The sequence below is a fragment of the Megalops cyprinoides genome, chromosome 20, assembly GCF_013368585.1.
Source record: "Megalops cyprinoides isolate fMegCyp1 chromosome 20, fMegCyp1.pri, whole genome shotgun sequence".
NCBI classification, from domain to species: Eukaryota; Metazoa; Chordata; class Actinopteri; order Elopiformes; family Megalopidae; genus Megalops; species Megalops cyprinoides.
In genome coordinates, this window is record NC_050602.1 from 20,259,674 (window position 1) to 20,271,844 (window position 12,171).

The following is a 12,171-nucleotide window of genomic DNA, read 5'->3' on the forward strand; positions in this document are numbered from 1 at the left end:
TTTCTGCAAATCAGACAAATGTAAAATATATGTATGTGTGTAAAATTATTTTGGTTGTTTGTAAATGTAAATTTTCTTTGGTTCTTGTGCATGTATTTTTTTCTAATAAAACGGAACATGCCAGATCCCGACCTCCTGGATTTTTGGGAAGAAATAAGGGGCGATGAGAAATGACACTTTTCTGCTCCCCCCACCCTTCGCTTTTTGCGAGCAGTAAATGGGGGTATGAGCCCCCCCTCCTTCAAGGCACACATGTTTCAGTGAATGCTCATATTTCTCAGTGGGATCAAAACAAACGTGAAATATCAGTTTCCTCTCTGCTTTTCTTCCCCCTTTGCCTTCAAACAACACTCTGAAAACACAATAAGGCTGTGAAAATGGGGCTTGTAATACTGGCAAACACCTCTTGAGGGCAGTGCAGACACTTCACAGTTTAAAACTGCTGAAAGGGATCTTCAGCGATAAAAATAATCAGTAAAAGCTTATCTCAAATGACACGGAAATTGTTTCTGGGAGCAAATTCAGGCCTGCGCCGAGATTCCCCGCTGGTGCATTTTAACCAAGAGATCAGGCCCTCAATTCTGAGCAATCAGATTTCTCGGCTTCTGGCAGTCTGTGAGAAACTGCACCTCCGAGACCCAGACTTCAACTACCATCAACCCTTGAGCAACGGCCTGCAGCTTAAACCTAGAAAACTTCCAGCCGTTTCTTTCTGGCCGTTTGTTTGACGACCTCATGCTGTGCGCCATTACAGACTGGCTAATATGGTAGACATGAATAAAACAGGATGGGAGCCTTCCAGATGATATAAAAACCAACGTATGAGCACAGAGTATCCCACATCTTGACCCTGCCCCCCCACCATCACCGCCCACCAGTCACTCACTCAGTGCAGAGTACAGCCACGGCTGCTGTTCTTGCCCTTCAGACTTTTGGGAATACCCTCTAGTAGCTGCAGAAGCAAGCAAAAATAGTTTAGCCTTAGTGAGGATTTTTTTTTTTTGGTGAGAATTTGCCAATGTCTTGTCAGAGGCTTTTATTTGAAGTGTTGTCCACAGGTAGAATATTGTGAAATACTCAAGGCCACACAAAACCTAATATACTGCAACCACTTCCTTGCAGTGAATACTGCATATTCCTCAGTGTACAGGACCCATGACTCCAGGCCCTGAAACGCACCATTGTACTCAACCAGCTCAGGATTCAAAACCGGTGACGGCGTTTTGGCTCAATTTCCTTTCAGAAAATAATTTCTTCACTTTAAAAAAAAAAAAAAATTCAATTTTAACCAGTAAAGCTTTGAACAGATACCTTAATATTTATTCAAAACCGAGACAAAATAGAAATTAAAAATTAATAATAAAAAAGAGTAAAAGAAACACACTAAAACTAAAAATTTACAAAATTGTATAACCATGTACAATGTGTAAAATAAATAAAGCCTTCGGGTGCTTACGCTACCTTCAGCCGGAGCACTGTCACGGACCTGATCTTTCCGCTATAAATTAAGGCTGAAAAATAAGGGTGGCGTACTACTCGTTCCAGTAAATCCACTTAGTAAAACTTCCGAAACGGGGCAGGGACAACAGTGAAAGCTGATGGCAATGAGACCATATCATATTCCAGTAAGCTGTTCGGGAAGGGGGGGGGGGGGGGGATGATTTTAAGGTGAAGCAGAGAAAACATTGTGTTAGCTTCCTGCTTCTTGAGCTCAGTGACACCATGAAATATTGCACCTAGTCAAGGATAAGGCTTCACTAATTCATTAATAATCATTAAATCAATAAGTATCATACAGGTGAAATTCTAAAAGTTAAAAACTGCAGTTTTTTTTGATAATTTCAAGGGGCAAGTCTTAAATGGTTCCAGGTGAACAGTCAGGCAATACTGTTGGCAGAATGTGCCTTCTGTGTAAGAGGAGTAGACACAGTAGGTTTTGAAATCCATTGAAGATGTTTTTTTAGAGCAGAGGGGAAGTTCAGAGATCTACATGTCTATCAATGAACAAAGTGTATGCAAATACATGCTTTATGTACGTATCTGTAGGTATATATGAGTATTTCTTGCCACATTATATATGGAAAAGGAGGACACCAACTAATTCCACAACGTGTGTATGTTTGACATGTTCTGCTTAATTCTTAAAAACTTTTTTCTTGTCTTTTCTGAGATCCAAGTGCTGGAGAAAACCGCATGTTAATACAAATATATATATAAACACTAACCTATATTTTCCTTCATTTAAACCGCCTGCTAATGTCCTCAGGTTAAAATGGCCACATTTTTATGTTGCTTTAAATATTTACTCTGAAAAATCTGCTTATGAGATCTCCTTTTGTGATCCATTACGAAACCACAAATCTTGACACACATTTCTCTTTGAAAAAAGCTAATTCTTCTGAAAGCCACCAGGTGTCTCTAAATTACCACTGTGTTAACAATTACCACACTGGGAAACCGACATTAAGCCTGCCGTTTTCATTTCCTAATAAATCATAGTTTTCATGGGCAAACTTAGTTTTTCAACCAAGAATATCCGAATGCTTACTTTTCCAACTGAACAAAGTTCCAAAATAACACAAACTACACCGACTTCCAATTCTGAAAAAGTAAAATAATTTTTAAAACCTTACCCTTTCAAAGACAATTTCTCAAAACAAGCACTGGGCATGGCAAGAAACAGCAAGAGTTAACTGGTTAAAATTTCAGTAGAATAAACTTCTTTTCATCCAACTGTGGCTGTCCATAGAAAAATGTTCTGACACACATTTACACATATTTACAGGCTAAAATAACCAGTAAATATGAATCCACAAGAACCTCTAATTCCTCAAGGGAGGAAAATAATTTGGAATGGTATAATGTTATCTGCTGAATAAAGGTGATGATTACAACATTACCTGATAGGGGTATTTTTCCCTCCCCACTGTAACCAGATGTAAGTATCGTTTGGTCCGACAGAACGAGTGTGCAAGATTAAACTTGCGTCAGAAAAGCAAAAGGAGTCTGATCATCAGCTATGCTCTCTGTAAGACAAATGAAGGAACGCCGCCTTTGAAAAGGTAACGAGAGAAGTTCCTGCCTATCCGACACCCTCCCCGGCTCCAGCCACCAGAGCAGGCAAGGTTCTCTGGGCCTCTACCGTGAACTACCGAAAAATTAAAAAACTGAAAGAAAGCCAAACAAAAACTGTAAGAGCAAAGGAAAAACAAAATGTTAAAACAAAGGAAAAAAATAAAATTTAATCAAAACAAAACCAAATTTAATGATCACAACATATGCAAAAAGCAAAACAATCAAACAAAAAACAAACAAAACACCAAATCAAAAGAAAAGAAAAATTAATCAAACGTTGCAAGGCAGGTTCCAGAAGCTTGGGATTAGTCTTTTTATATATAAAACTACTTTAAAGACTTCCATGCTATCAAACTAAACTGCATTGAAAAGAAAGGTTATTTTCAGTTTTCCCCCCCCTCAATCGAGAATAACCCAACATAAAGCCTGACTTAAACCAAAAGGAAAAAAAATTAGAAGCAGACAAAATGGATGCAGGAAAACACCAAATTTTCTGCAGTTTTGAACACGTACCTCCTCGTAATGAACCAGGTTTGAAATACCAAACATGTTTTTGGAAAGTTTCGATGGGATGTCCATAAAAAGTGAGTCTACATTTTGTGGGGGTGGATGATCATACATTTCTTTCCTTCAATCTCTTTGGTCCTCCTTTACATTTAAATTAGGGCTTTCACACAAGGTCCCTTTCAAAAATTCCAACTTCAAAAAAACAAAAAAAAAAAAATTAAATAAATTTCTCCTTGCTGGCAACAAACTCAACGTTTCACAAACGCCTGTCTTTTTTATGTTCAGGACTGGCTTTCAACCAAGTGCCAAGAACGCCATGCTTGAAAACTCTGATTCACGTCAGGAACTGCCTTCAATTTTTAACCAACAATTCTTAACTGCTTGGTAAGGTAACTTTTCTAGATTCATAACATATTACTGAACACTACTCACAAATGAAATGAGGGTTGAATTAAGGCATGTTTTTCTTTGCTCGGTAGTAAAACAATTTGAAATCTGCTGAATTTTAGGGGGAATCAGAGTTTTAAAGACCTGGCAAACTTTGTTAAAGTGTTTAGACCATGCATATGGCACGTAGTGACATTACCAAATCTAACAGAGACGGACAGATTAATGTAAAAATGTAGAATTGGTCAATAAATCCTGGGATATCTAAAATAACAAAAACAAACCAACAAAAAAAAAACACATTAGTAGCATCCCAGATTATAAATGAAAAGAAACATTCTACACTCTTTGTTTAGACTAGGACAAAGAAAACGTGAAAACTGACAACGAATGGATATTTACTCAACAGTATGACTAAAGAATTTGCTTTTTCAACTGTCAGCTCAATTCTCATTTGTTTTTTTTTGTTTTTTTACTGTTGTAGAAAACGGAAAGAAAAGAGCGAGAGCTTCATTTCGTCTCGTTCTTTTTTTTTTTTTTTTTTTTTACTTGTGAGACTTGCTGGTTTTGAAGGACACCTGCAAGATCTTGTCCCCTAGGCGATATCCGTTGAGGCTGGCGATGGCCATGGCCGCCTCCTCGTAGTTAGTCATGGTGACGAAGCCGAACCCTTTGCACTTGTTGGTGTTGAAGTCGCGGATGACCTTGACGTTGGTGACGGCTCCAAAGGGCCCGAACATCTGCCACAGGATACCCTCGTCCGCGTCCTGGCCCAGGTTGTAGATGAAGATGCACCAGCCAGAGGTGGAGTTTCCAGGAACGCTCACCCCTGACAGGCCACCCATGTGCTCCACACTCATTGGGGAGAACCTAAGAAAGCAGGGGGTGGGAGACAGACCAAAAAAAAACGCTTTCAGCACTGTATCCCAACCCTGGCTATGGGTGTTCACAAAAGCCTCACATCTCTGTCTGCTAACCCCGGGAACACCAAAAATCCTCACATCATGGTTTCTCAAGTACTGGCCCTGAGGGCTATACTTTCTTTCATCTCTGTTGAGCTCTAAATCAATTACACATGATTGAGCTATCATGTGTAACTTATAGCAACTCTACATTCAATCTCCTTTGTTCCACTGGAGATGTGTTGGTGCTAATTTCTAAATGTTGTCAGTTCGGAAGATTGTTGTTTTCCCTTGAACAAGCCCTGGGTGTGAATGTGTACAGTGGATGTAAGGTGTTAATGTACACCTGGATATGCGTGTGTGTTTGTGTGTACACGTACATGCATGCCGTCTCAGGCTCACCTGAACCTCTGAGCCTGGTGATGAACTGGCCCCCCGAACCGGCGGGACTGGGAGTGGTAGAGCTGTGTGAGGAGCTGGGAGTTCTTGGCCTGGTTGGGGTTCGCAGCAAACTTCACTGTGATTGGCTCAGAGGCACCCGGGGGCTTCTGACCATTCAGGTCCTTAATGGCATCCTCTGCCTCTGCCCTCTTGTCAAACCGAATGAAGGCCACACCTCGTGACAGACCTGCACGTGGAACGATTTCGTTTGTCATTTCCTTTTTATGTGGCAAGACCTCCTTCCTTCTCTTCTCCGAACAGCCAGTGGTAAAATGAACACAACTACAGTCTCCTTCCTACCTTTTACAATGCCCGAAAGAGATACCTTTTCATAAACACCTCTGGGTTTCAAATACCCTAGAAATTCTCTTACCTTTGCACATAATTCTATGCTGCTAATTTAAACTGTTCATGCACCTTTCTTGGCAATGACATATTCATTTGCTTCTGTCCAGGACTGTATCAAACTACTGGTATATTAGCCATTCCTTTTCACGAGTTCCATGCATTTTCTGCCCATGTTCTGAATTATCTAATGCATCGTATGTCACCCTGAAGAAAGGTGTCTTTAAAAATGCCACATGGAAAGCCTGCCGTTTGGCGTGCAATTTGGCGCCCATGATCTCCAAACCAAAGATGGCAGTGCCCTTCTGCCCACCTGTGGCCTGATCGACGAGCACGCGCGAGTTTATAATGCGCCCGTAGCGTGCGAACATGTCTTCCACATCTTTCTGTGTCATGGACTTGGGCAGCCCACTAATGTACAGGTTTGCATCCTTTATGGTGTCCGAGCTCGGCCGGGCATAGGAAACCTGACAGAAGAAAAGAAAAAAGGGGACAGTTTAGGCTCCAAAAATGAACAGACCACACAAAACAATAATAATTATTAAAAAAGAAATATTCACAACTCATATAAATACAGGCTTTTTACAGTTATAGCTGTGCTACTAGAAGCATTTGTGAACATACTATGGGAAAACTAACAGCTGGTTTCTTAAAAACAACATGACAACACAGTTGTTTAAGATTTTTGCATGGGTAGGTTACTTTTTGTTTTCAGTAATTACCTACCACTTAAAAGTTTAGTATGAGTGGGTTTTTACTTTCCACAAGCACAGTGTATATTTAAAATAAAACATTCTCATGCAAATGCCAGACCTGTGCCATGGGCCACCCTTCTAAAAAGTGACAAAAAAATAAACCAAATCAACGCTCCCTGCACTGCTCTCTGTTGAGGATGTGGGTGTTAAAAAAAAAACCCTGCTTGCTCATGTCTTACAAAAAATTAAGTAGGAGGAAGGTCTTTGCATTCAAAGGGATCTGATTCCCCTTGTGAAATAAAACAAGAGGAACAAAATGGGATTCAAAGTGGACGGGTTTGCTTTGCAAGGCTTCAGTTCGGCAACTCAACCGAGAGGTGAGCGCGCGCTGGGGTCAACTGCAATTTATGAACCTTACAAACGAACCACTGAAGACTTTTTTTTACAGATTTGGAATGGACACGTGCTCTGGGAATAAAGCCGTGCCGAAAATAAAGTCTTGCAGGACATGCCCACGTCGAGATCAAATAACTGCTACTCTGTTATTCTTAAAACAAAATTAATAAAAAGTTAAAAAAAAAAAAAAAAAAAACAAAAAAAAAAAAAACCTTAACTGGCACAAAAAGCCACCAAATCATATAAATTAAAGATTACAGTGAACAAATGCAAATGAAAAACTTAATGTTCCTGCTATGCTACCACTAGGCTTGGCTGGACTTGAAACTAGAACGTCCGCCGTGTTCCTCCACTGCAAATAATCTGCTGCCCAGGGGCTATCTGAAAGATAGGTCACATCTATCATTTTGACACATGTATACAAGAACACCTCTTTGCACGTTACCTTGATAGTTTTAGACTGTAGTCTCAGTCCATTGAGAGTACTGATTGCCCTTTCTGCATCACTAGGGTTAACATAGTTAACAAATCCGTACCCTAAACTGTGTCCTAGAGAAAAAAAAGGAAAACAATAAAATAAAATAAAAAAACGTTTAATTGTTCCAAATTTTTGCAGACTGGACAAATGAGCTGTCAACAAAAAAACAAATCTAAACAATGCATGCTAACCTTAATATAAAACATGTTCTTAACTCAAAAGAAAACTTCAATGTTCTGTTTGAAGTTACTCCAGATTACAGACAATTAACAGTAAGATCTGTTATAAATTAAAATTGGGGATAAAGTCCAATCAGTATAACATGACAAAACAATTCAATACTCCTTAAGACTTCTTTAACTCAGTCAACTGTAAAGATGAATTTCTGAAAAGAAACACTACTTATTAACGCCTTTCCTTTCAAAAAAAACTTCAAAATAAACAGGATTAAACTGTCAAATGTTGTCACAATGTAAATGAAGCCTCCAAACCCATAAAAAGACAGTGTAATGTTAAACTGTACCACTTTTTGCTGTATTGTGGTACATGGGGGTAAAAAGTAACAGCAGGAACAGTGCAAAAGTGCACCATAAATATCAAATAGAAAATTGGAGAATTTTGAGCGATGAAAAAAATCAAATTATTTGCAGACTGAGAAATGGCCGGAGTGATAATCTGATCTCTGCATTACATGGTAGATCAGAAAGCAGCAACAAAAACATAAGACAGGGCAGACTGGGCTTCCACACTGAGGGAGTTTGCAAAAAGGGAAAAAGTTGGCATCTCTTTCCATTCAAATGAGTACCAAGGAAATATTTTCCAGTGCCCATTTTTTGAGAAATACAGGACAAGGGTAGGGATTGTCACTGGATTGTGACATATTCAACAGTTAGCTACACACATGTATCACTCAAATGAGAAGTATTCTGAAATCATCTCAGTTAATTACCAGAACTGCAAACATTACTGAACCAATGAGAAAAAAAAAAAAAAAAAAAACAGACTTCCCTGAAAGGGACGATGGTGACGGCATCCATTTTTTGAGGGTGGTCGAAAGATCAAGGCTTTAAAAAAAACAAACAAACAAACAAACCAACCAAACCAAACCAACAACAGAAAAAAGGTTTTTTTTGGACTCACTCCGGGTGCTGTCATGAGGATTACCTGCCACTTTATCGCGGATGAGTTTGGCAGACTCCACCTCGCCGATGCTACTGAAGAGACTGCGCAGTTCATCCTGTGTCATGCTCTGCGGCAGGTAATTTACGATCAGGTTTGTTTTGGCATCCTTTGGCTCGTCGGCCACGTGGTCTTCGTAACCGTTGGACATGTCATAAACCTCCTGCAGAGATCAAAGACGTACGGGGGAAAAGAAACGGTTTCTGTTTTACACAAAGGGAGTGCCGAGAGCAATCAAGAAGATGCTGGGTGTGAGGCTGGCTGTAAAGGCACACAACCTAAAAAGATGCAAAGCGTACTCATATGGAGAGCAGGCATTTCACCTGAAAAACCAATTTGCAGATGTCCTGCTACACTTGCTTTCATCTCTGCTAATACAGCCAAGCAAAATTAAACCACATATTGTGTATAAAATGTAATCTGTCACACATTCATTCAAACTTCTATTTTTTAAAGAATGCATTCAGTGATGCTATCACAGTACACTGATCTTAGCAATGGAACTAACCATAGTACAAGTCAACTTTTACAGAGTTTTCAATTGTAAGTTAGCCTATACAGGTATTCCTATCTGGGAGGAAATGTCAAATCGGTCACTCACTTTTAAGTATCTAATGTGTCCCCTTCTGACGGCCATGAAGAAACTTCAAGATCCCCAAATCTGAAGGTATCAAAAACAAAAAAAGGTAATAAAAATACTCACAAAAAAAAGGGTAGGGTAGGGAAGGGACAGGGTTTTTTTTTCTGAAAACAAAATGAAACAAAAGAAAAAACAGAAAGCGATGTTCAGTCTTCTTGAGAAAATACCTGCGGGGAGAACGAGAGAGCGCTCAGTGTGCATTGCAGTCTGTGTTCTGTCCTGTCAGTCACTCAGAGCCCTGTCACATTTGGAATTTGCTAAACTTCCTGCTGCATTCTGATAATTATCTCTTGGGAGCAAAACGAGGTAAGAGAAATTTGTCTTTTCCCCCCCACATTTCACGGCTGTCCCAGAAATACGGGATGCCGTTTACATACTGAATTACAGCTGCTGCAACCCAAATGCGCTTCTCTGAACTGTGTAGTTCATATGACCAATCCTCTCTCAGAAGCTCGATTGATTATTACAAATTACTTCAGTTTCTGCTTTAATCAGAAAACACAGCAACAATTATCTGCATTTTTAAGATCCAGAAGAGACACAGAAGAGTTGCAGAACCAGCAGATATGCACAATGACTAAATAATATGCAATATGACTAAATAATTTGTTTGTGAATCCTCCCAGGAAGGAGGAATCAAATGCCTTATTTGGTCTGGTGTCCCATCAGCCCCAAAATCTGTGCTGTCAGCACAAATGGATGAGCATTTGAACGCTGTGGGTTTGTGGGCCTCTCATCAAGTGTGCTTAATCTCAATCTTATTTTAAAGCTCTTTGTCACCCTGGTCTAAAGCAGCAAAATCCCTGACCTGGGGAATAAACTTTTCTGTTCCCTGCTATGGTACACAAAGCCTAACTCTAGTGTCAAATGAAGTTTACGAGTTAAAAAAGAGTTCACTTGTTATGTGGACCATCAAATAAAATGAGAAATGGCGCATTCTTTTCAAGTTGGCGTCCCTTCAGAAAGGAACACAATTCCACCATATCTTTACTTAAGGTTAACATACCACACAAATTAAAAATGTAAAATATGTCAACAGGGCAAGAGAAAAGTATTTTGGTTTTCCCGTAAGCCCTTTGGACGGTTCTAATTAGTAAGAGTCAAAATGTGACCTCCACCCTTTTCAAACTAATGGTCAGTGAGCTGTCCGCAGAATGCTTTCTGTTAACACTGTAAGCATACATTTCTCCTTTATTGACTCTTAGTAAGGCGCAGGAGGTTTTGGGAGAAATCTACAACTAGGAAAATTCCAAACTAAATTTGTATTTTGGACTTTAAGCATAACCAACCCCCCCCCAAATTCACCAACCCAAAACTATTTCCAGGATGATGACTTTCAGACACACAATGTCATGCTGACTAGTTTTCAAAACCCTTTAGAAATCAAATTTAAATTTGTACAAGAACATCCTTCAAAAAGTATACATTTATTTGAAGAAACAGCACTAAAGCGAATCAAAGGTGTTACTACTGAAGTGCTCTGTTCTGCAATTCTTCCCTCACTGAGATCCCACGATTGGTGAGAATACAAAGTGCTCTCCTGAGAAAAAGCTTTCCACTCCATTTTGTTACAAAGAGCGACTAGTTTCAGTAACCAAGCAATGAGAGAGAACAATTCCTGCTGCTATTTTACACTTATGTTTCACACATATTCGAGACACCGGTCTCCGTTCGGCGGCCTTCAACCCACATTAGCTAGGTAGCCAGATGACACCAAAAGAGCGCGTTAATCGATTTAGAATGTTGGAAGATACCTAACTAAGATATCAATGGGTTAACTTGGTCAGCACGGTAGTTTGTGCGGGCAACCACTTTTCTTTAAGGAAAAAAGAAAATGCTTATTTCAAAATCCACCGATTCAAGACAACTGAAGCCCTTTCCACTGATGCCTTTAAAAAAAAAATCAAATGGTTAAGCAAACGCGTCCAGTCTGCAATACAGGCGCGCGATAAACTCTTCAAAATTAGTTTAATTTCACAGTATGCCAGCGTCCACAGTAGGACTGAATGTGCTAATGATTTAGCTGGCTGGCTAACTTGGCAATCTCATTCACCAGTAACAGATTAGCTAGTTAGCTAACCAACGAGGCATTTAGATAAATACCAAGAACCTGAAGAAAACATGCGCCACCTGGTCAGCTCCTGAAGGTTAACTCCCAAGTTAGCTAGCTGCAGCATCCAGTCCACTCTGCGAGCATCGGTTTCGTTTAGCAGGTCCAACTAGCTGGTTAGCATGCTTAAATTACAACGTTCGTCACACAAAGACCCCTCCATTCCGAACGCTAGCTACCAAACTATCTGACGTTCCTGGTGCCGCTGGCTGGCCCGCTAAGTGCTTTGAAAGGGGGCGTGTAACCAGCTCGCTAAGCTAAATATACGGATTTCTTCCAGTTAAGCAAGCAAGACAAGAACCGCGATATCGTTAGCGGACGACAGAAGAAAAAAGACATTTCAGACACAACAATCAAATTACCGATTAAAATACAGGACCCTTCCCAACTGGTATCGTAACAAAGGCCCCCTATCCTCGCTGTTTCCTTCTTTTCACGGGAGCTGTAAGATGCTATCCCTCCAACACTCAAAACCACGCTCGGGCGGCTTTAGGCCTAGGTAGCAAGGGCTAGGCCGCCATCCTGTTTCACCCGCATGGCTGCTAGCCAGTCTGCCGCAACCCCGCGCACATTAAATTGTACATAGCTGTCTAGTACAGTTTCTATTAACAACCTTGCCTGTTTCTTAGTGAGTCCGGTGCTTTTGGGAAAAAATAAATGAACAGGTAACCTGCTCCTTGAAGGCAGACGCTGACGCCGTTAGCAAATCAAGTTGAGCAGCTTCTCGTGACACAACGAACAGGGGTAGAGGTTTTTTTGCGACTGTCTGGCCAAGCAGCGATGACCAACACTGAACACGCCTACGAAGGCGTGCTATTGGGAACTAGTGTTATCAATCAAATAGTATTCTATCTTCTATTGGCTATTTTTGATAACCCCGCCCATACCAGTGCAATGCCGGGCATTCCGAATGATTTTACTGGATATATAATCTGTCTGTCAAAACAACAACACCACGGATAATTCGTTTTTCTGTCTCATGCCCGTTGGTCATTTTAACGCCCATTTCAATACGT

General features: G+C 40.2%; 1 protein-coding gene across 5 annotated transcripts; it reads right to left on the minus strand.

Annotated features, from left to right (window-relative positions):
- Positions 1-4,498: 4,498 nt before the first annotated feature.
- On the minus strand, positions 4,499-11,916 carry LOC118795629 (ELAV-like protein 1). 5 transcript variants are annotated; one of them, XM_036554255.1, is made up of 7 exons: positions 11,826-11,916; positions 9,007-9,066; positions 8,367-8,568; positions 7,194-7,297; positions 5,971-6,124; positions 5,274-5,499; positions 4,499-4,839 (listed from the first exon to the last, which is right to left on the minus strand). In XM_036554255.1, the coding sequence occupies exons 2-7, from the start codon at positions 9,040-9,042 to the stop codon at positions 4,515-4,517; spliced, it is 1,047 nt and encodes a 348-aa protein (XP_036410148.1). In that variant the 5' UTR covers positions 9,043-9,066; positions 11,826-11,916; the 3' UTR covers positions 4,499-4,514. The 5 variants fall into 5 exon arrangements, with proteins under 5 accessions (XP_036410148.1, XP_036410149.1, XP_036410146.1 ...); XM_036554256.1 differs by having other exon boundaries at positions 8,391-8,568; positions 11,774-11,916; XM_036554253.1 differs by having other exon boundaries at positions 11,774-11,916.
- Between the last annotated feature and the right edge of the window lie 255 nt (positions 11,917-12,171).

Coding starts and splice junctions, on each gene's coding strand:
- LOC118795629 (XM_036554255.1), bottom strand. CDS start 9,042: ATGGCCGTCAGAAGGGGACACATTAGATACTTAAAA. Junction 7,298..8,366: donor TCCTCATGACAGCACCCGGA/GTGAGTCCAAAA, acceptor TTTTTTCTCTAG/GACACAGTTTAGGGTACGGA. Junction 6,125..7,193: donor TACAGTCTAAAACTATCAAG/GTAACGTGCAAA, acceptor TTCTTCTGTCAG/GTTTCCTATGCCCGGCCGAG.